The following is a 21,539-nucleotide window of genomic DNA, read 5'->3' on the forward strand; positions in this document are numbered from 1 at the left end:
CTGGGGCAGGTCTGCAGGCTGAAAACTGGGAAATGGTCTTTTACTTTTTCAAAATGAAAGGTGCAGAGCAGGTCTGGACCAAACATAATGTGTCTATTTCAGGGGCAGAACCATTACCATAGAATTTCAGAGCAGCTGAAATCCATTTTGTGGAAGGGTCATTGTTTCATCATCTTCAGAAATGAAAAATCATCCCCAAAGACCTGGACACAGCAGAAAGTGACATGGGGAAATGAATCTGGTGATGTAGTGAGCCAGTTAGTGAACTCTAGGTGAGCTAACTGAGCTGCTAGTCAAAGGGCGGTAGTCATTCTCAGTGACTCACTGGCTTCTTTCTAGTTATTCTTCTCTGAGACATTTTTGTTTTCAAGATTGTCCATTATTTCTTCTCATTAGTACTTCTTAGCTTGGGTGTTAATGGGACAATAAATTCAGTTTATTCCTGCCATCTACTCCTGTGTAATAACTACTCGCAAACCATCTCTTCAATACTTGAGGTTAAGTCAAACTGGACGGTACAATAGCTTAGTCTGTTTTGGGCTCTCTGCTCCATCACTTCCCTTATGTGCACTTCCACAGCGTTGGTGTTAGTAGATTTTTATGTTTATGTTTACACCATATGGCTGTGAAGATTTTGGATTTTGAACTGTGTCCCTAAAGTAAGTCAAAGCATTTCAACCAAATTACACAGATTTGAGCATGTCTACAAACTGGATGAGGCTACACTTGATTATTTTGATCATCAGAAAAAAACAAATTCAAACAGAAAGCCTGGCAAAAACATTTAGCAAGAGACACACTCATGTGAAATACAGCACAAGAGCGTGAAGGGGACAAATGAAGGAGCTCCAGTTCTTCCAAAGCACCTGTTCTGCCCTGCCTGCTTTACCTGTGCTACATAATCAACATCCTTTAGTGTTGTACTGGCATAATGAGCAGGTGGTGTCCTATTGTGCAGCGCCGTTGGAAGTACAACAGAACTGAAACACATTTCGATTCAGAAGTGTTGTGTATGCGAAAAAGTAAAACAAGGGTCGGGAGGAACCGAATGCTGGGACGAAGAAAGAGGGAGGGAGCGCAGGATTAATGAGGAATACAGAGAAGGAGAAAGTATGAAAAACGAAGGAGAAGAAATGAGTCTGGAATGATAAAAGGAGAAGAAAAGAGAGACAGAGGGATTGTTGAGGAGTCTCTCTGGATTTGCAGAATCCCCTCACCCTCTAGTTTTGGGACAAAGTCACACTGACACACTTACTGCCTGGTGAGCTCTCTGTCTTTCCCTCGCTCTCTTTCTCTCTTTCTTTCACACTGGTAATGAGAGCGGTAGGTGTTCGCCGACTGTCACATACACACTGCAGAGCGTTTAACAGTGAGCGGCTGCGCTCGCTCACGCTCAGTATTGCTGGATGTGTGCCAGAGTGCCAGGACACCTACAGGGTGATGCGGAAATAGGAGGAAACCATAAGGTTCTTTTTTCATTGTTAGCAGCCAATTGCTTGATGATACATTACACCCACTGCTCTGTAACAGCAAATAAAAATAGCCTGAGCTTTAGCATGGATGCCTTTTGTTTCTGCCGTGTACATTCAGTTCACCTCAACAATACAAAAAAAGGAGCAATGACCTCCTAGAGTTTCCTTTAATTGACATGGTTAATTTTCATGCTCCTCCACCCAGACAGACAACGCAGACATCCACTATCTCATTAGAGCATGGGGGCATTTAGTCTGAGAGCTTAATTAGCTTAAGACTGCAGCACAGTGGAAAAAACATTTATAAAGCAGCGTCTAGCAGCGATGGAGGGTTGGAGTGCTGATAATGTATTTCTCACATTTTTGAGACCCGACAATAAGAACAAGCCCTCGTTGTCAGCAACATTATTATCACCACCTCAAACAACTGGCAGCAGCTGTATTGTCGTAAAGCCCAATCACATACAGTATTATGGTCTTATATCTTATTGAACACGTAAAAGTTTCCTCCCGTCAGTGCTAGGAAGGTATATATTTCTGGTATTAATGGATGTTTTGGGTGATATTAAACTAACATGAAGCATTCAGCCATCCTGCTCAGTCTCATTACCGCGCCGTATCCAGTTTCCCTGCCGTCTGTAACTGTGTAAGATACTAAATGATGAATGAATCCTCGCTGCCGCTGGGCTGGCATTGGTGCGTACTGTACACAAGCAGCCGTGGAAAGCCGAGGCACGTGTTCCCGGCTCCCACACATAACCATGATCGCTGCTGTGAAAACAATGTCACCGCACTTCAGATGCAGTAGCTCATGTTGGTATTTGTCCTCACCTGAAACCAGTTACAATACCAAAAGAAGTGGCCAAAGAGAACAAACACATCATTTTTATATGTTTCTGGCATAGTGATACTTTGGAGATTTTTTTCCCCCTAGTAGATTCACACTTAACACCTCCTTATCTAATCTACACATTTCAGCCAAGCCCAGTACAAGATGACAAGTTACACATTTACCGCTAACTGTGACAGAATGTATGTTTCTGCAGGTTCTGTCATTCCACAGCTTGTATCTCTACCAACTCTTCTACAAATCTTTTACATTCTTACATTTGACTCCTGCCCTGGTATTTTAGAAATTTAAAAAAAAGTTAAAAAGGTAAATGAACTCATTGGGCACATCGGCGGAGGTGTAAGCTCTCAACGATAACTACATCAAAGTCACAAAAGCTGAAAGAAATCCTTCTATCCTTCTATGACAGAAGCAATGTACAAAGCTGTCATATCAGGTCAAGGAGAAGAAGAAAAAATTGTCTGTCCACTTCTGACAAACAACAGAGAGACGGAGAAGAAGACGAAGAAAAAAAAAACAGCAGAACACATTTACTGGTTGTTCTTTGAACTGTTTTGGCTTCTAGACAGTCACAGAGCTGAGGAGATGTGATGAATTATTCCCCTGGAGCCAGCGCGGGAAGAAAAGCTGAACTTGTTCTCACATCTCCTGCTACTGAGGAGAAATAACTAGCTCCACTCACTTTGATGGAGAGGTACACACACATATGCACCCATACACACACACACACACTTTGCCTGGTTGCTTGGAAGTAACTCATTTTTGTACATTTCTCTTATGTACCTCTCCCATTTTTTCCTCCAGGTTCCTAACTCAACCCGTCTTCTTTCTGAGTCCTTCTTGTATCTGCTCTGACTTTACTCACCCTCGCCTTCCTCACTCACTCACTGTAGGGAAATCCACTTGTTTTCAGACACCAAATCCCTCCTGTCATTATCCACCTCCATCATTACCTCCGTCATTAAGTTCATCATAGCGATGATGCTCTTCACCGACCGCACCGGAACCAAAAAAACATCCTTGAGTCTCACTTACCTGTGCAATCTCATACAGCAGTTTGTAGTGTTCCTCCCGTTTCTGCAAGGTGCACAAATTGCAGCCCATTCTAGTTGTCAGGGAAACAGTGCTTGCTGAGTGCCCGCTGGATTGTGTGTGCTATCTGCGGTGTGTGTGAGCTCCCCCCGGGGCGAAACACACTGGGGCTCCTCTTCCTTTGGCTCCCCCACACACCACTTTCTCATCCGTGTATCCTCAGAGATCCCCTCTGTCGCTCCGAGCGCGCAACGCAACGCAACACATGTGGTTCAGTTCACTGCCTTAGTGGAGGTTGTGGATGCAGTTCCTTCAGTGTGTGTGTGTGTGTTTGTGGAGAGTGTATCAGTGGTAAGATGAGTAGTAGCACCTGGATTCTCTTTCCCTCTTGCCTGTCACTCCTTCCCTTGATTCTCACTTGCATGCCTACATACACTCTTTCCACTGTCTTTTCTCCACCACCTCCTCTCTCAGTGTGAGCACACGCTCGTACACACACACATTTTGGCTCACGAGGACACACCTCCTCCTGTGGCAGGCTGTCTACACACGCCTGCTCCTACTCCTGCTCATGAATAGGCAGCTTCCTCATTGGCTGTTTAAGGAGAGGGGCTGGGAGAAAAGGGAGGGGACTGGTCTTATCTCGGCCAGATTCAGTATCTGAGCATCAGTGTTGTTGCATGCAGGCAGAGTGAAGGACATGCAGCATGTGTTTTTGTGTGCACGAGGGTGTGTATTTGTGTTTGTGTTTGTGTGTGTGTGTGAACCAGAATGCACTGGCGCCTGCATCTCTATTTGTATGCTCAAGAGTGCATCTGTTTGTTGTCAGTGTTTACACATTCCACCCAAAAAAAGAGAAAAAATCCATATCCCCATACTTTTGTGCAAAACAAAATCAATACAAAAATCTAACAGGAGTTAAAATGCCATCCACACAGTTAATCAAGTTACTGAGAGGGCTATTTGTCAGTGCACACATTTGACAACTGGATTTGGCATGGAAATCAATCTCATTTGGATTCAATCTGATAGCCTCTTGCCCTCTGTACAATAGTTGGAGGAGTGCAGTTTAGCCGCCGCCATAGATTTAAAGTCAGAGAGCGATAGTCACCAAACTGATGCTGATGCTTCCCCCTCTCTCTCTCTGCAGGCAGTTAGACAGGGGCACTGGGCTTGTCTGACTGGGCTGACACACAGGAAGAAACACAGACCAGTATTGATTGGCTTCAAATTAGCTTCCAGCCCAACTGCCCCCACTCTGCAGGGGAGAGGGACAGAGGGGGAGTGGAGGAAAGAGAGGGTGATGGAAAAAGGAGGAGAGAAGTAGACGGAGGACCCGGAGATGCTGCTAAGATAAATTGAAAAAGCAGTGATATTACAACCCTGTCACGCTAGGAATTAGGCTAATTTGCCACAGCAGATATGTTTTGACAGAAATGTAATGAAGCCTAGATTACTTTTTTTTTTATCAGTATAATGAGGAAAAGTTGTCAATGAACCTTTTTATGGTTCTGTTTAAGCATTATAACAACACTTGGTAAAGGTTATAGGGAAATATCAAGGGCTTGATTTCACATTTGAAAACAAAATGACTTCACTGTGTTTACTTGATTAACATTTTTCTGCACTTTTCGTGGAAGAAAATCTGAACCGATCCTGCTGCTAATCTGTATCATTTTGCATTCTTCAAATCACATTTGAAAAACGATTTTGACATGACACTTGCACCAGAGCGGTACTGACAGAAACAAGTCACAGCTACTGTATGTAAAAACCTATAAACACTGACATAAGGTGGTTTCCCCTGCTATTCAACAGTCCAAGATAATGAATCAGGACCTCTCTTTACAACATCACAGATTTATGGTTTGATCAAGTTTGCCAGCTTCCAGGTGGAAGGTGGACAAAGTTTATCTGCATTTCCTCTTGATATTACTTTTGGTCCAAAACCTGTTAAATTTTGGACCAAACATTATACTGCACTGCATGGAAATAACTCAGTGTTTAACTATGTGTTGTAGGCTACTGTCACAAGACAGTAGCCTACAACACATAGTTAAACACTGAAAAAAAAAAACCTCACACACAAGTGTGAGGTTTTTTTTTTTTAAATGTCTTATCTTGTAATATTATTTTTTATTTTGTATTGATATTGTTGAGGCTGTCCTGCAGTTGTGTGTTGTTAGGTTAGGGTTACTATTAAACTGTTTCTTGTCCTGGGTCTTGTTCTTTGGTTTGTGGCAAACTTCTCTTTATTTTAGAAACGAGGTGTGTCATTGGCAGACTCTGCTGACACTGCTCTGATTCGCTGTTGCACACATGGCTTGTGGGGTTTTGTTTGGTCCTCTCCCTCTGTCTCTCTCTTTCATTACCTGTCTGTTCAATAGGAGTCGAGGATCTGTGACACCTGCTGTCATTTACACCTTGACAAAAGAGTGGGGGCCTGAGAAGCGGAGGGAGCTCGCTGTGACATTTGCCACATTTCTGTCAAGTGTTTGGGAGCAGAATCTCCTGCAAACTGATAGTGATTGTTCTTAAGCATGGTCCACAATGCTGTTGTTGTTGTCTGATGTCCTTTCATATGTCTCCAGTTTGTAGTTTTGATTATAGCGAGGCTGTTCCCAGTCGGAAGGCGGATACACCCTGTGTTCATGACGAATAGCCGTCACTGCTGAGATTATAAGCAGAGAGCACAGATGCGTCATCCTCCTTATCACCAGTCATGCAGGTACAAGAACCACAGTGGCTCAGTCAAGGGCGTCGGAGCAGATCCAGATACAGCCCCCCAGATAACACTTAACCCTTTCCGCCAAAGCACTTTTGTCCCGCTCTGATGAGGTCACCGCTGTCTCTGCTGACCTCTGAAGGTGACTTCTCAGGCTGACATCACCAACTAATGAACTTTCGGGTTCCTCTCCTCCTTTCTTTGACCATTTTCATGTTCTCTTCCTTGTTCCTCTTTTCCTCTTTTCAATCCCTCTCAACTCTCACCCCAGTGCTGATGTTTGCAGTCTGAGTGTGGGATTAACAATATTACCAGAATGATTAAACTGTCACTGTGATCCTACATAAACTCAGATTTGCTGATGGACAAAAAAACAGAGCTAAATGTGTGTGTCCACTTACACACAGTCTCACACATAAACGCACATACTGTAGTTCTTGAAAGCTTTACATGTCCGTCATAATCCTCTGAAATTAAAGAACACCTGAGATTAATGGTGTCTCTATGGTGACATCATCATTGCGATCATTTACGGCCTGTCTCCATCCTTTTCATTGTTCGTTTCACCCACTTTCCATCATCTCTACAGTTTCTCTCACCCTGCATTTCATCATCCCGTATTATTGTCCCATACGTATGTGCATGAGACACCGGACAGATGCCTACCTCATGTTCTCATATAAAATTGAAGAGAGTCATATAACTTTAAGAGAGGTGGGATTCGAAACCTAGAGATGAGAAATTACACAGGGAATATTGCAGATTTGCACAAACAAAATGTGCCTCTTGGTCTTTGATGTCTGAGGACTGGACTGGCAATACGGCAGCAGAATGGTGTCATACCTGTAAAGTTGCATGTTCAATAAAGTCTTAGACAAGTAGTTAACTTTAAGGTGAGGAGGGCTGAGGTGGGTTCAAACAGCTGTGCTGGTCATTTCATATTTTATGGTAAAAAAAAAAAAAAAATCCGTCAGTGTGATCTGCCAGTCAGTCAAAGGTTAACCAAAAATAGCTTGCTGCAGGGGAAAAGTGTTGCACTTCAAAGGAAGCCTGAAACACCACATTAGCATAATGTCCTGTGTGGCTGTGATTGAAAGAAAATGGGGCACTTCGCATGTCCCCCTCTGAAAATAGAAACACGTTAGTTAAGCTTTGAACCATTTCAGTATTGAATATATAGCAAATCTGAATGTAAACTTTCATAAAGAAACTTCTTGGACACAGAGTTGTCAGGTATAGGTAGAGCTGGTAATTGTAACCCTGCGAATCCCTCACTGATGCGTTCAGAAGGCACAGTATCCTTGCCAACAGACGGAGCGGTGCGTCATCGGCAGAGACCTGATCTAATCAGGAATGATGATCACGCATTTGGTCTGCGCTAAAAGGCCTGCCCTGCAGAATACTAACAAACTGCTCTTAAATAAGTTACCAGAGCAAACTTTTCTCTCCCTTTCTCCCACAAAGCTGCCTCACAGCATTATCCTCCACACAACGGAGTGGCATGTCTTTAATGTTAGCGCAGGCAAAGTGAAAACACCTCCAGGACTCATAAATCTTGATTTTATGATGATCTGAGAGTGTCCTTCTTGCAATGTCATTTAGGAGACTTTAGGATGACAGGAGTGATGTTTAAAACAGCGTTGGCTTCTGATTCAGGGAAGACAGAAGCTGAGCCGTGACGCTGATGAACCTATAGGTTCTGATGCGAGTCATCGGATGCTGACTGATTGACAGCTTCACCTTGTTGGTTACTTGCTTACACAGAATGACTTTCATCTTTAGATTTTACCAATATTCAATTACCAGTGGTGATAAATATGACACGACAAGAATAGCAGTTTCAATACCAAACAGTGATATTTCTGCTGGCGTGTTGCAAACCTGATAGCGTGAGAAGAGCCTGAGGGCGACCCACACACAGCTCTCAATAGCCATAACCCATACATTATTTAACACTCTGAACCATCCACTGAGGTAAAAACACGATTAGTGTTACTTACAGCGTGGAGCTAAAGGCCGAGGGGAAATAATGGTACATAATGGTAATTGAAAAGCGTCGTCCTTTTCTGTTTTTTGTTCTAGTAATTACATTGTAACTATTCATTACTGTCTAATTACTTTGCAGGAGGCCAATGTTCAGATCCAATCCTCATAATGACTATCTCTACTCCACTCATTGTCTCGTGATCCTGATTGTTGAAGCAAAATAACTGACAGTGTAAAAAAGAGCCCGAGTGATTCCAGTCAATTAATTATCAAATTATGAACAGAGTTATAAGAGGAACAAAAGGCGGCCAGGCCACAAAAGTAAGGAAAAGACAAAACAACTAAACTGGGATTCATTCAACTACACACAGAGGGACCTTTTGTTTTATAATTTGCAGAGTGCCAGTCGGGAAAAAAAAAAACCTTTAATTAGTGAGTTGTTGGAGAAACAGTGGGTTTTAATGTCCAATTTTAGTTATGTCCCCTTTGAGCAGCCAGGCAAAGCAAAGTTGTTTCTTACATACAAATTCACACATATACACAAATGGATGGTGTGTAATAATGGAGCCATTCAAAGCTTGGCATCAGACGAACCGAGGCAGCCACTGAAACAAGTCAAATCGCTGTCGAATCAGTCCCCGACACTTTCTTTTGTTGCCGCTCCATTGAACGGGGGTTTTTAGAAAAGTAAATGGCAGCAATCTCAAGATCCCTCCTGAACTGCTGCTGTGACCAGACGCCCAAGGGCTGTGTTACCCTCTCCTTGGTTAAGTTCACCATTCAACATACGCAGCAACTTAACCACCGCAGAGCAGCATGACCGGGGGGAATATGAGACCGTGACAGCCTCTTTACTTGATAAGCCAGCAGCCAACCTGGCGTCTGACCAGCTGACCTCGCACTACGTTGGCCATGCAGGGTCATGTAGCCCACGAGTGTGGAGATGTCCTCAGGCACTGTGACAGGTTCAGATTTCCCTCAGTGGCTTTACTTTGACTACTGAGCAGCCTGAATTCATCGGACAAAATTGAATGAGCATGCAAAACATAGGAGAGGTTTGTTCGTCTGGGAGCCTTTTATGAAAGAAGAAAGAAACCTTATTCCGACTTAATAAGTCTAAGTCACATACCTGACATTTTATACTGAAATCTGTGAATCCTGCCAACGTTGCTGTGGACACAATGTTGGCCTTTTATTCATTCATACTAGAGTTGTCATCATTTCCAACAATAAGAGCATCACAGAGGTGTGAACCCATGTAGTTATTTGATCACAGCGTCTAAACCAACTGGAGCTCATCTGCCACACAGCTGAGTCTCAGGTTTCACCCTCACTGAATGTGTGTGTGTGTGTGTGTGTGTGTGTGTGTGTGTGTGTGTGTGTGTGTGTTTGTGTATGTGTATAAAAGAGACAGAGGCAGACAGACATTAATATCTGTGCTATAGCCTTAGGGTGTAAACATACACAGATACCCCCTGTACACAAACACACACACATGCATTTACTCCAGAGTGCTGCTGGGCTCTGGGCGTGACCCTGTTGTGTTAACCCAATAGCACAGCACCAATAAAACTGATTAGAGAAGTCTTCCCCTGCTGCTCCCAGGCCCTGCTGCTGGACTAATGGCACGAGTGGGCCTCTTAAACTTTCCCCAACATCTGTGCCAGTATTGAACCGTGAGGATGGATGGAGCACCAAGGCCAGGAGAGTGTCATTGGGGCCCCAAGGCAGGAAGGGAAAAGATAGAGACACAGACAGAAACAGATGATATAGAGAAAAAAATGATCAATAGATGTGTACCTATTTTTCTATTTTTTACTCCATCTGAATGCAGTGCACATCGTCCTACCTTCCATGCTGCAGAGTGCAGGAAGGCCAAGCCAGCTGTTCCTCCATTGTCCAGCTGCTTAACAGGATTACAGAGGGACACAAGGCCAGCCTCCTGCACCACACACACACACACACACACACACACACACACACACACACACACACACACACACACACACACACACACACACACACACACACACCTCTGTCAAAGACTTAACCTAAAACTTCAAAGGCAGACTGAGAAGCAGGACACATCATCCTTCGGTTTTACTGATAAGGCACATGGAGCCACACTTGACCAAGCATGCAGACATACTGTTATTGGATTGCACAATGTTGCAAATAAACAGAAAAATATAGCACACACAGATATATTTATTTACCGTATATTATATATGTATCATATACAGTTTTTTTTAACAGTGAAAAGCTTGAAAGTGTGGTAATTTGTTTTTAATGTCTTTTCATTCACATTCTGCCAAACCAACCAAATACATGAGCATTTGATTCAAGTGCTAAACCAGACACAGACTGGAAAAATCGGGATGTCACGACTAAATAAACCACTAAAACCCTGAAAGGTGTGTAACTTTGTGTAATTGTAGTAAGTATCTTAGCAGTATTAATGATACCATGCTTCAAAATGGTGATTTAATCTACAATGCCAGCTCCAAATCCAGAGACTCAAAACACATTCATTTCCCATGACCAGGAGGTACCACATTTCTCCTTTGAAAAATATTTCACAAAGTCTTTCTCCCTTTTCACATGCACACCCTCCCTCTGTGGAGCGCAGCCCTTTCGATTTTTATCAGCGCACCAGCTGGGTTTCAAAGGGCTTCCCTGTAGTGAATTAATGTGGCCTTAATCTGGCCCCCCGCACACCGTGATGAAGCAGTGTAAGAGACAGATCACGTTCGGTCAGAGGACGTAAGATTAGTCATACACTGCTGAGCTCACGACGTCGCGTGCCGACTCACTTCCTCCTTCCAGCTGCTGGTTCCCCTTTTCCTGCCTAATCCTGACTGCAGGACAAGCAACTGCCTGTCGGGAAGATAAGGAAGTTTCCATTGTATCCCTGATCCTCCTTATGTCTATATGTTGCAGTGCGTCTTATGTCTACTTGCCAGCCTTATGTGCGGTCAGAGCGGAAAGACACCAGGAACAATAGCTCCATCTGGAAGGAAATGGCACAATAAGGGACACGAGGTGTCATCCTGCACACAACTGTCGCTTGAGTTTCTTTTTTTTTTCTTGCATTTCCCCTTTTTCTTGTTTGCTAGAGAAATTATAGGAGTAGCAATGTGCACATTCATGGACACACAAAAAAGTTTTCTTGCCATCCATTCCTTTACATGGCAGGAGAAGCGTGTATTGAGTTTACATCTGAGTGCTTTCTGTGGACTACGCTGCATCCATAACAACAGGGGCCGGGACCCATGTAGTGAACAAGCATGCGGTATTGATCCGGGGCCCTCTGTGGCTGAGGGTGTGGCTGCCTAACTGGTAGCGGGTGGCCTTACAGTCAATATGCTCAATAAAGTGCAGATTGTAGAACATACAGTAATTTGGCAAATACCAAGGAGCACAGATCTATGTTGGGAAAATCTATAAGGCAGGTCAGCAGGGGATTCCTATTACACAAACGTAAATGTCTGTTTAAGTCCTTTAATTGTTGGTTGAGTTCTTTAATCACAGTGGGACTTGAGCTTGACATTACCACTGGTTTGCTATATGAATTTTGACCGGCAAGGTCATTTTAATCTCACAATCTATTCTGTTCACTCCCACAGCTGTGGAGCAACGTCTGACTTTTATTTGCACTGTAGAACTTTTGTTCAAAAAGCTGATTTGGGGCAATAAAATGTTATTATGAAAGGTCAGCTCTGTTTAAATGTGTTCTTTTATGGCGTTCTCTAAATCTATCATCACCACAAGTTGAAGCCACTCAGGAATCAAGGTGAAACTTGACTTTGCCTTCAGATTGTGAGGATATATGTAATTACCAAATGAATCCTTTCAGGTAAAGCCATACAAATAGTTCAGGCTGCTGTTGCTGCACCATGACAGCAATAAAATCACCAAATATAAAGATCTCTGAACACAGAATCACACACAGTGCACTTTATTTTATTTGGATGCATCTGCTGAGGGGTAGCAGGGCTTTTGGGGTAGACAAATCTTTTTCATGCACACAATATTACCAGATATTTTGAGATGTAATGTATTTTTTTTTCTTCAAAATGATCTAAACATGAATAAATGTGATTGATTGCTTCACTGACTGGGCATGCCTAAAGCGCCCTGCTGCTCCCAATCTTCACCCAAAGTGACCAATAAAATATTTACTGTCCCCTCGATGGCTATATAACAGATAGAAAAAATGACTTTACGAGGAGAAAATGACCCATTGTTCAACTGAATGGTTTCATTTCATTCGGCAGTATACAGTATTTATTTCTAACCAAAACCATTTAGATTTTCAATTTCAAAATTAGCAAACAACACATAGCAACAAGCAAAATAACTGAAAGCACAACATCTAATTACCAATGTCTGTTTTCTCAGGCAACATCAACCATCTGTTTAACAGTGACGTATAGGTCATTTCATAGATTATAAATTGATGCTACATGGTTCAAACCAGCCTGAACACAGATGGCTACACACACACCAGCTCAGTGATGACCCCAGAGGTCAAGAGGATGTAAGGCATAGATGGCCTCTGTCTTTACAATGCTAATGAGTTTCTTGTTCAGTGGTAATCTTGAGCCTGACTCATACCTGGATCTAAGCTTTAACCTAAACCTTAACCCATCCTTTTAAAAGAGTGAGGGCTATGGTGTTCCTCGATTGTCTATATAAACTTCATATTATTCATAACTTTGAATGCTTTTATGGAAAACCCTTTTTATTGTTTTGATTGATGGACCTCAACATACAAAAGGACCATAAATAATTAAGGAATAGTGAGACAATGGGACTGTACAGGATCTACACTGTTTTGCCATGTCTGGTTCAGACAACTGTTCAGATTTTTTAACATCATACAGTAGATAAAATGGGAAATTTCCCCAGTTTTCATTTCATAAATGTACTCATCTTATAAGTTACTTTGAGTTTATTCAGAGGAGATATTTGTACCTTTGACTTCTGTCTCATAACTGTCTTTTGTAGAATTGAACTAGCTTTGTCTATTTTGGACTCTCTGACTCTCTGCCCCCTCATAGGTCAGCAGCACTGCCAGACATTGGTACACAACATGAATTTGCAGGTCAAATCTCACCAAAGTATAACTCGCAAGAAAAATATGCACTGGTTCACTTTGGCACAGCAAACTAAACCAGTGGCAACACTGAAAAGAACTGAATTCCCAATAAGATATTCAAATGTTTTTTTTTTTAAATGGTAGTGTGCCTTCACACCTTCGGTTCTTACAACGAAAGAGCTGTAGAACCTCCATCCTCTGGATGTTTACAGCCCTTTTAAAACGCCTGTTTTTCTAATCCAGCAGAAGCCTTGTCAGTTGTTTATGATCCAATATCAAGCTTTTTTATTTTACTGCCACCCAGGACAGGGGGAAAGCACAGAAGGTCAGAGTGTATGTTTTTATTAGTACATACCAATGGTGAAAGTCATAACGCTGTCAAAAGCATTTTACAGCATTTTAACTGCTTGTTAAAGACACATCAACCTGACAGAAATGATTGGAATTGTCACACATTCATGAATTGACGGAGTTCACCTGCATGTGCACTATGTGCCTTATATTTTAACCAAATCAGTCTCATTTAAAAATAGTAGGTGCCAGACAAGACCTTATTTCTTACCTCCCTCTCTTGGCTTGACATCATGCTGTGGTTGTCATAGAAACCATGCAATATGACAGAGCTAATGACAGAGGAGCACTAAGCGGAGATCTGTCACTGAAATGGTGGAGCCATGCTGTAATGGTGTGTGTACCTGTGTGTGTGCAAACTAGAAAGTGTGTGTGGGTGCCAGTTAACGGTGGGTGCACAGGTGATGTGGATGTGCCATTACTTCTGCTGTGTCCACAGAAAAGCCAACGCATTTTAGTTGGATTTGACCTGGGGGTTCTACTCCCACCACAAACATGACAAAGAGGCAATGTCAAGTGTGTTTGGAGAGTGTGTCATGTTATTGATGGCAGACAACAACAAAATAAGGCTTCTGTTTGGTTGTGCTTGACTGAAAGTCAGGGGAGTAGGAGTAAGAGTAACCTGCGGGAAGACATCTTACAACAACAAAAACATTTCTTTCAAACAACCTCTAAAAAGCACAAGAGGTTATGTTTGGTGGTTAAATGTCAAACGGTGGTTTCTTTTGTGATGTGTTGACTAAGTCTGTGTATTAGAAAGTTCTGCATGGTTTTTCATGTATTTGAACTCATCTAACCAAAATCCCTCTGGTTTACAGCTGCTGTTCCTATTTGAAATGTGCACAACGGTTACAACATTTGAAAAAATTTACTATTTCTTCAGTTGATTCCCAATTCAAATGTAAGTTTAGTGTCCAGCACAACAGCTTGTGTTTTGCACTGAAGCAAAGGGCACTCCCATCTACCTCATCTTGTCCATGCTCTGTTGACTTGCCTCTAAGCTCAACTATTGTTATCTTTGCTTGTGCAAAGTGGAGAAAAATGACAACCTCAGCTGAACATGACATGAGGGGACCATCTGAGGAATCATGCAAGGTAGCATTTCCTCTTTTTATAGGTGGGGAAATAATGGTTATAGATTGTCACTCAAGGCAGTGACAATGCATTAAACACAATTTAGGATAGGCTATAGAGTGCACTGGGTTTTTTGAAAGTCACTGTCTTAAAGGGATAAGCCAGGCTATTTGGAAAAGGGATTGGGTGATGTAGTTGTACAAAGCCATTGTATTTCTTGCAGTAGTTTTAGATGGATGTGCTTCCAGTTTGCAGAAACAGACGGGAGCAACAGCACAGAAGCTGAGCAATGCCAGCTGCTGATCTAGAGACAATTAAAAGGTGTTCTTGTCACTTGATATAATGCTGTTCAGTTGAGGGGTGTGTTTTATTTCTGAATATTTTCACAGATTTATCTAACTCTAACAGCCCTTTTTTTCAACGGGTGTATTAAAACACATAAGAGGCACACTGTAAAGTATTCAGTTAAAACATTCAGGGCTCTCTTGCCGTGAAGAAGCACTTTTTTTCTTAGCTGACCTTCCGTTGTCAATTCATCAGAGCGAAGTATAAGGGCATGTTGGGGTCAGCTTGCGTCCCATTGGGGGTCCTCTCCGGTCAGAAAGATCAAAACGGTTAAGAGGCTTAGTCTCATGAGAGGGTAGCTTCTTCAGTGGATCCACAATGTCACAAGGTCAGCGAAGTGTCAGCGTTCAAAAGGCACCAGTCAACCTTTCATGTTGTCTTTCTTCTTCTACCAAGTTCTGTGACAGCAATCTCACCCCAGGTGACATATTTTAGAAGAAACATTGCTCTACTATTTAAAAAAAATCACAAAAAGTTTAGAGTTTAGCCCTGAGGTTGTCATCACACAGTTTGAGGGTCTTGGGTACAGCTACCAGAATGGTAAGCTTCTGGTCACAGGTCTGATTCCACAGCTCTCAGCAGAAGCTCTCAGCAACTATCACTCTTGGTTTTATTGCTGTGTTTTTCCATTTCATTCTTCTTTTTGGAGCAACAGTGGTACAATACAGTACGTTTTTTTTCCATTATGTTTTCTATACAGTTGAGTTGAGTACATGAACTCTAGAAGTGTGCTAACAGATACAGACATATCTGACCTTGTCTGTCACAGTGCTGCTGTACTACACCTTGAATGTGTGTGTGTGCGTGTGTCTTTAAATGAATCGAACTGTCTCTATTCCTGCAGGGAGAGATTGCTTTTTGATTGATTTTTTATTCCAAAGCTTTTTACGTGTAGTTTAACAGAGATAAGAGAAACTTATACAGCAATACCATGTATGTAACGTGATGCAGGTAATTAAAGAAGAGATTTAAAAAGTTTGAAGCAGCTAGATTAAAAGTTAGAAACTTATTCCAACCACATTACTGGTATTACTTAACCCAAGAGGCCACGTTTGGATTTTATGATGATTTCATCTTGGGCTCACAGCTTCCATGAGTGTCTTCAAGTGCTGCAGTGGCAACCAAGACCACTCAATGCTTTTAGAGCATGAGGAATGAAAATGTGAAGAGCCATATCAAAGGTCCCAGCATCCAATCATGCCAAACATACTCATAGCTTGATGTAATAGGTCTTAATGGCGGAATATTAGGTGCATTTAACAGGGCTCTTCAATGGTCAGGGTTATTTGCTTCCTCGGCCATTACTTTTTCATCATCACCTCTCATTTTCCCAGCTCTTTGAATATCAGTCAGTCCATTCAGCACCTCAGCCACGCTCTCACCATTTTTCAGGAAACTGTTGCAGCACCATAGAGCATTCATAGTTTACACCACAAGATGTCATATGGAGATGTCACAAAATATGACACCAATATCACTGCTTTTGATTAAATGATTTGATATTGTCATAGAGATCCCACAGGGCTGTTACCAGTTAGTACCCTATTATTACACAAGTATCATTACAAGATGGGAAAGAATGGATCTGGCTGGAAAGCATGCTAACTTCAGGATAAGAAAAAAAGAGATACATAAATTAAAAACAAAATTGACTTTGGTTCCCGCTGTAGGAGACACTCTCAGTGAGTAAGGGACTAAAGTTTGATGTTGAAGTTAGGTGCCTCTAGACTGGTGCATAATCAGACATTAATGTTAACATATGGTTGTGTTCTTACTATATCTGCATGGGAACAATTTGCTGATTTAATAGAAAATGACATGGCCATTTTCAACCCTGATTGAAATGTTTCTATGATGTATTTCTAACTCTCTGAACACTGTGGTTCATGTAATAGCTGGCAAAGATGCTACAGTGTCTGCCAGTGGTGTGCAATGAAAGTCTAGAAGAAGTAGATTGGTATGAATTTTCGAAAATGTTATGACTGAGACATATGAAAATTGGAAGGATTAAAAAATGCTGTATATTTTTTTAAGGGAAACACTAAGAATGAGAGAAAGATGGACATATATCGAGAGAAGGTGAGGTTTAAGAGGTGAGACAGACAGGGATGAAAATGCCATTGATCAAAAGGACAGGGCTGCCTTGCCTCGCTCTGAGTGAGACAAATAGCAGTAGCTCTGTCAGTATGTAGTATCTATCTGGACTATATATATATGACATCTCCCCCCTGTCTATCTGTGTTTGTCATGCTTCTCTGCTTCCAATGCATGACAATTATCCTGCTCCAGTCTGTGAAAAAAAAACAAGGCTCCATGACACTTACTCCCTGTGGTGTTGCAGCACAAAACTTATGCTGTCAACAAGTTCTTCAAGTGTGTGCAACACTGATTTCAATGGTTTCCTTATTGAGTGATTGCAATGCACGGGCATCATGTTGACTAGTGCAAATTATCATTTTTAACTTGCCTATTTTGCCTATTTTGCAACAATAATGTATCAGGTTGAAAAGAAACAAACAAACAAATAAAAACCACATGGAAATATTTCAACGGAAATAGCCAATACTTTAAAATCCATCACTTACAGTATGAAGCTGATTGAGTAAATAGTTATTTTGGGGGGTTCAAGCTACACCAGTATTCAATACTAAATAATGGGGTTGGTCCAATTATCCCCTACACAGTGCCTAATATGGATTTATGTCTCTGGTCAGAAGCCTTTGTATCCTTTCAGTGGTGTCACAGGTCAGCAACTGAGAGTCACAGGAGGTCAAATGAATGCAGAGGTCACTGAGAAACACTCATCCACCATTTGTATTTGTCATTAGTTGTATGTGCCTATTTGTATCCACAGCTGTTACCACCTACAGTACACAAATTATGTACATAACTTTATATTGCACAAAAAGTACTGATTTGATTTGAGTGAATGACCTAATTCAAACACCTGGGAAACTTGTAGAAAATTATTCTTTCTTCCAGTAAAACATCAAAGATAATGTTTTCATGGGCGACCTGTGGTAAGTTATTTGATTTTCTAAACAGCTGGGAGATATTATATGGAAAAAAAAATACTTTTTAAAACTGAAAGAATCAAAGTCACAATAAAAAGTATAATGATAATAAAACAAGCATAGGCATCAAAGGCCACACAGCAGGAATGAGGAATGAGATATTGAATTTTCCCCACAATATAGCACAAAAGAGCATAATGAATGGATTTGTTATATTATTTAACATATTTTTCTGCCTCTCTTCATAGGAACAAATGTTTTTTACTTCTAAACTTTGAGGCTCTATTTATTCTCCTAATTGGCCAAATAAAAATTGCAGAAGGGAATTTAAGTGCCAACATGAATTTCAATTACTGATTCCAATTATCTGAAATTGGTTTCACCTCCATCTCGCAAACAATGACAAACTAAAACAACCTCCATTAAGTTGCATAGGTCGGCACACAGCCACACAGACGTACATGTGCATAGAAACATGCTTGTGCATGCAGGGAAACACCGCAGGAATTAGATAACCTCATAAGTTAAAGTAATTATTACAAATATTAAATAATACAAAGCAATTTGTATTCAATCATGAGATGGTTACATCAATTAAACAACACAGTGGGATTCAGGCGGTCGGTTACATATTTCATTGTTTAATTAAGGGGAAGGTACACTACTCAAGCACCATCGAAGAGCTGCAATCGACATCACAGCAGAAGACATAAAGGGTCCTTCTCAGTCAGCAAGGTGTTAGCACTGTGAAAATAACTGTCAAACAAACAACAAGAAGCACAACTATAAGCTATATAGCTAGGTAGTAATAAAACATTCACTGAACAAATTCAAACTAAGCAGCTACTGTAGCCAGTCACTTATGAACATAGGCAAGTAATATCATGTATACATCATAGAGAAGAAGAATGCCAGCTCTGAGTCACACTGCAGGCAGCCCTCTAACAGCTCACATGTGGTCTCCTTCTGTCAGGCCAAACCTGTACTGGCTCCGCAATTGAGCTGGGAAACATATTAAGCTTTAGACTTATCCACTAAGGCTGAGGTCACATGGATGACCCTGCGAGACAGTAAAGGGACACTAATAGAGCTAGTAAAAACAGAGATTGAGCCCGCAGCCTGTGACGGAGACAGTGAATAATTTTGACAGACCTTTTCTCCACCATATCTTTACATAGAAAATAGTTGTTTGTGGTTATAACATAGTCTTGTTTACAGAACTTTCTAATGGATGGACTTTGGGAACAGCCTACTCGCTTTGACATCACTCTCATTTCTGTATAGCACCAGGGGTGTTGAAAAATGGCTCCAATTTCTCCAAACTTGAATATATCATCTGGGGGGCCAAGTGAAATCCACTGCAGAAGGTTTACTTGAAAATCGGGCCAGTGTGGTTTTGGAGAAAATGACCAAAAACCACACAGGCAATTTTCAAAACATGTTAACCCCCGAGGGTGCTGAAAAAGTTTTTTTTGACCAAAAATTAAATTTCTCCAAATTCGAATATATATTATCTGGGGGGCCGAGGGGAGTCCAACGCAGAAGGTTTAGTTGAAATCGGTTCAGTGATTTTGGAGAAAATTATCAAAAACCACAGAGGCAATTTACCGAAAAAGTTTTTCTTGACCGAAAATCAAATTTCTTAAAATTTCTCCAAATTCGAATATATCATCTTGGGGGCTGAGGGGAGTCCAACGCAGTAGGTTTGGTTGAAATAGAGCCAGTGATTTTGGCGAAAATGACCAAAAACCCCACAGGCGATTCTGTTTTGCAGATAGACTGGAAATAAGGCAGAAGAAGCTAGTCAGGCACATTCCAAGGATCTTTGAGGAGTGCAACCTCTCTTTTTTAACCTTTTTATGGTGTCAAAGAAATAGATTGACATTTTGGAAAACATGTTTTGTATGGATTCACCTGTGCAAAGCTTTGGAGTGTTATTGATCTTCTTATCTCACTCTCAGCAAGAAACTAAAGAAGTGATTCTTTCCAAATTGTCCCTTTTTTTTTTTACAACTACAACATCTGGGTGTGTATTGTAAGGTTACATTAGAAAGCTCATTTTGAAGAGTAATATCTCATGAATTATCCCATTAAACATGTCCAATTGTATTGAATATACATTCTCTTCATATAATGACCCAAAGTATTAAATTATGTAGCACAGCACAGTGCACACATATGCTTCAAAAGGCACTGGAATTTATAATGAGCTAACCAAAACACAGTTTTTCAACAACACGTGGTTTTAATGTATTCTCTTGAATAATTTTTCAATATTTTTTCCTCAGGTTAATCTTAAAAGCTATGCTTGTTTCACCAAAATGTGAAGATTTGGCAGAAAATTCGGTGCATTTATTAATCCCATAATTATATGAAAATGTATTACTCCCTTCAACACATTTTGACAGCACTTAGCAACCTTCATTCTTTTCCTCAATCACATTAGGATGCACATTGAAGCACAACAGGCACAGAGCAGATGTTTCTCTTAGACTGAAAAGCACAAGCTTAATGGATGTGTGTACTGTATAGTCTTACTTCACATATTCAAATCAGTGTGTGCTTTACATTGAGCACATAGAAAACTGCCGGCACTAAAGGCTGAGATACTTTCCACATTCACACGTACACCCATTGATCGATACAAACAGCCTGTGTTAAGAGTCTGCAGGTTTGAAGGTAACCTTGTTTGAGGATTCACCGATGGAGCTGTGGAGGCTGATCGAGATTCGTGTTATTTGCTTCGCTACATTAGAAAGGACCTGTTGACCCTTTGGTTCAGTTGCTGATTATCTTTTCACTGGCAGAGAAAAATATGTTTCTCATTATAAGAATTGGAGATTGATTGCGGTCTTCTTGCTTCAGTGCAGTGTGTCTGATTGGCCTGGGGTGGAGATAATTGCAAGTCTTGTTGTCTGAGGAACTAGTTCTCATACACAGGCCTGTCAGTCTGGCTTCCCACACCACAGCCCAGTATTTTCATCAGTCTCAGGGTCTTCAGGTCACAATTTTATTCTTCATCATGCATGCAAATATGCCTCTTAGAGCAACACTCCATCTTTGGTAGAGGCTAGGTTTCCAGACATCACGCATTATAGTATAAAAGGTTGTGTCACACAAAAGTTTTTGTTCACTATCACTGCACATTTCTCCACCAAAAACACTAATCACCAAATAACCGTGCGTAATGTTGTTTGAAAGATGTCATAGCTTTCTGAGGTTTCATTTTTCCAGACTAGTTCATCCAGATGCCGTCACTAATTAAACAGTTTCAAAGAGCTCCAGATGCCCTGAACAGCTTTGCACCCACCAGCAGCCAAATATGAGCCATCAGCTTTGTGCCATGTCAGGCTCTCAGTGACAAGATCTGCACTCAGATTTTTTTTTTCTTGGAAGATTGCTCCATTTTCTGCAAACACGTGTCTCCAGCTTACTGTATGCGTTATGTGACAATGTGGTGGGCATGTGCAGCAAGACAAAGCAGCCCATAAAGTGAGTCAGATTGTGTCTGCTAAGCTGAAAATTGGGTGTATATAAATGATGCTAAGCCTGCGGAGCTACTGTAGTTCAGGCAGACAACTCAAGCTGT

The 21,539-nt window shown here is 41.3% G+C and overlaps 1 protein-coding gene across 1 annotated transcript in view; it reads right to left on the minus strand.

Annotated features, from left to right (window-relative positions):
• pdzrn4 (PDZ domain containing ring finger 4) overlaps positions 1–3,426 on the minus strand; it is a gene marked incomplete at both ends in the record, with an annotated part of 31,345 nt that extends 27,919 nt beyond the window's left edge. Inside the window, one exon of the mRNA XM_083999467.1 lies at positions 3,358–3,426. Coding sequence (XP_083855593.1) covers positions 3,358–3,426 — 69 coding nt within the window. The remainder of the gene's footprint in view (positions 1–3,357) is intronic.
• Between the last annotated feature and the right edge of the window lie 18,113 nt (positions 3,427–21,539).

The sequence above is a fragment of the Trachurus trachurus genome (assembly GCF_905171665.1).
Source record: "Trachurus trachurus genome assembly, chromosome: 23".
Taxonomy (NCBI): Eukaryota; Metazoa; Chordata; class Actinopteri; order Carangiformes; family Carangidae; genus Trachurus; species Trachurus trachurus.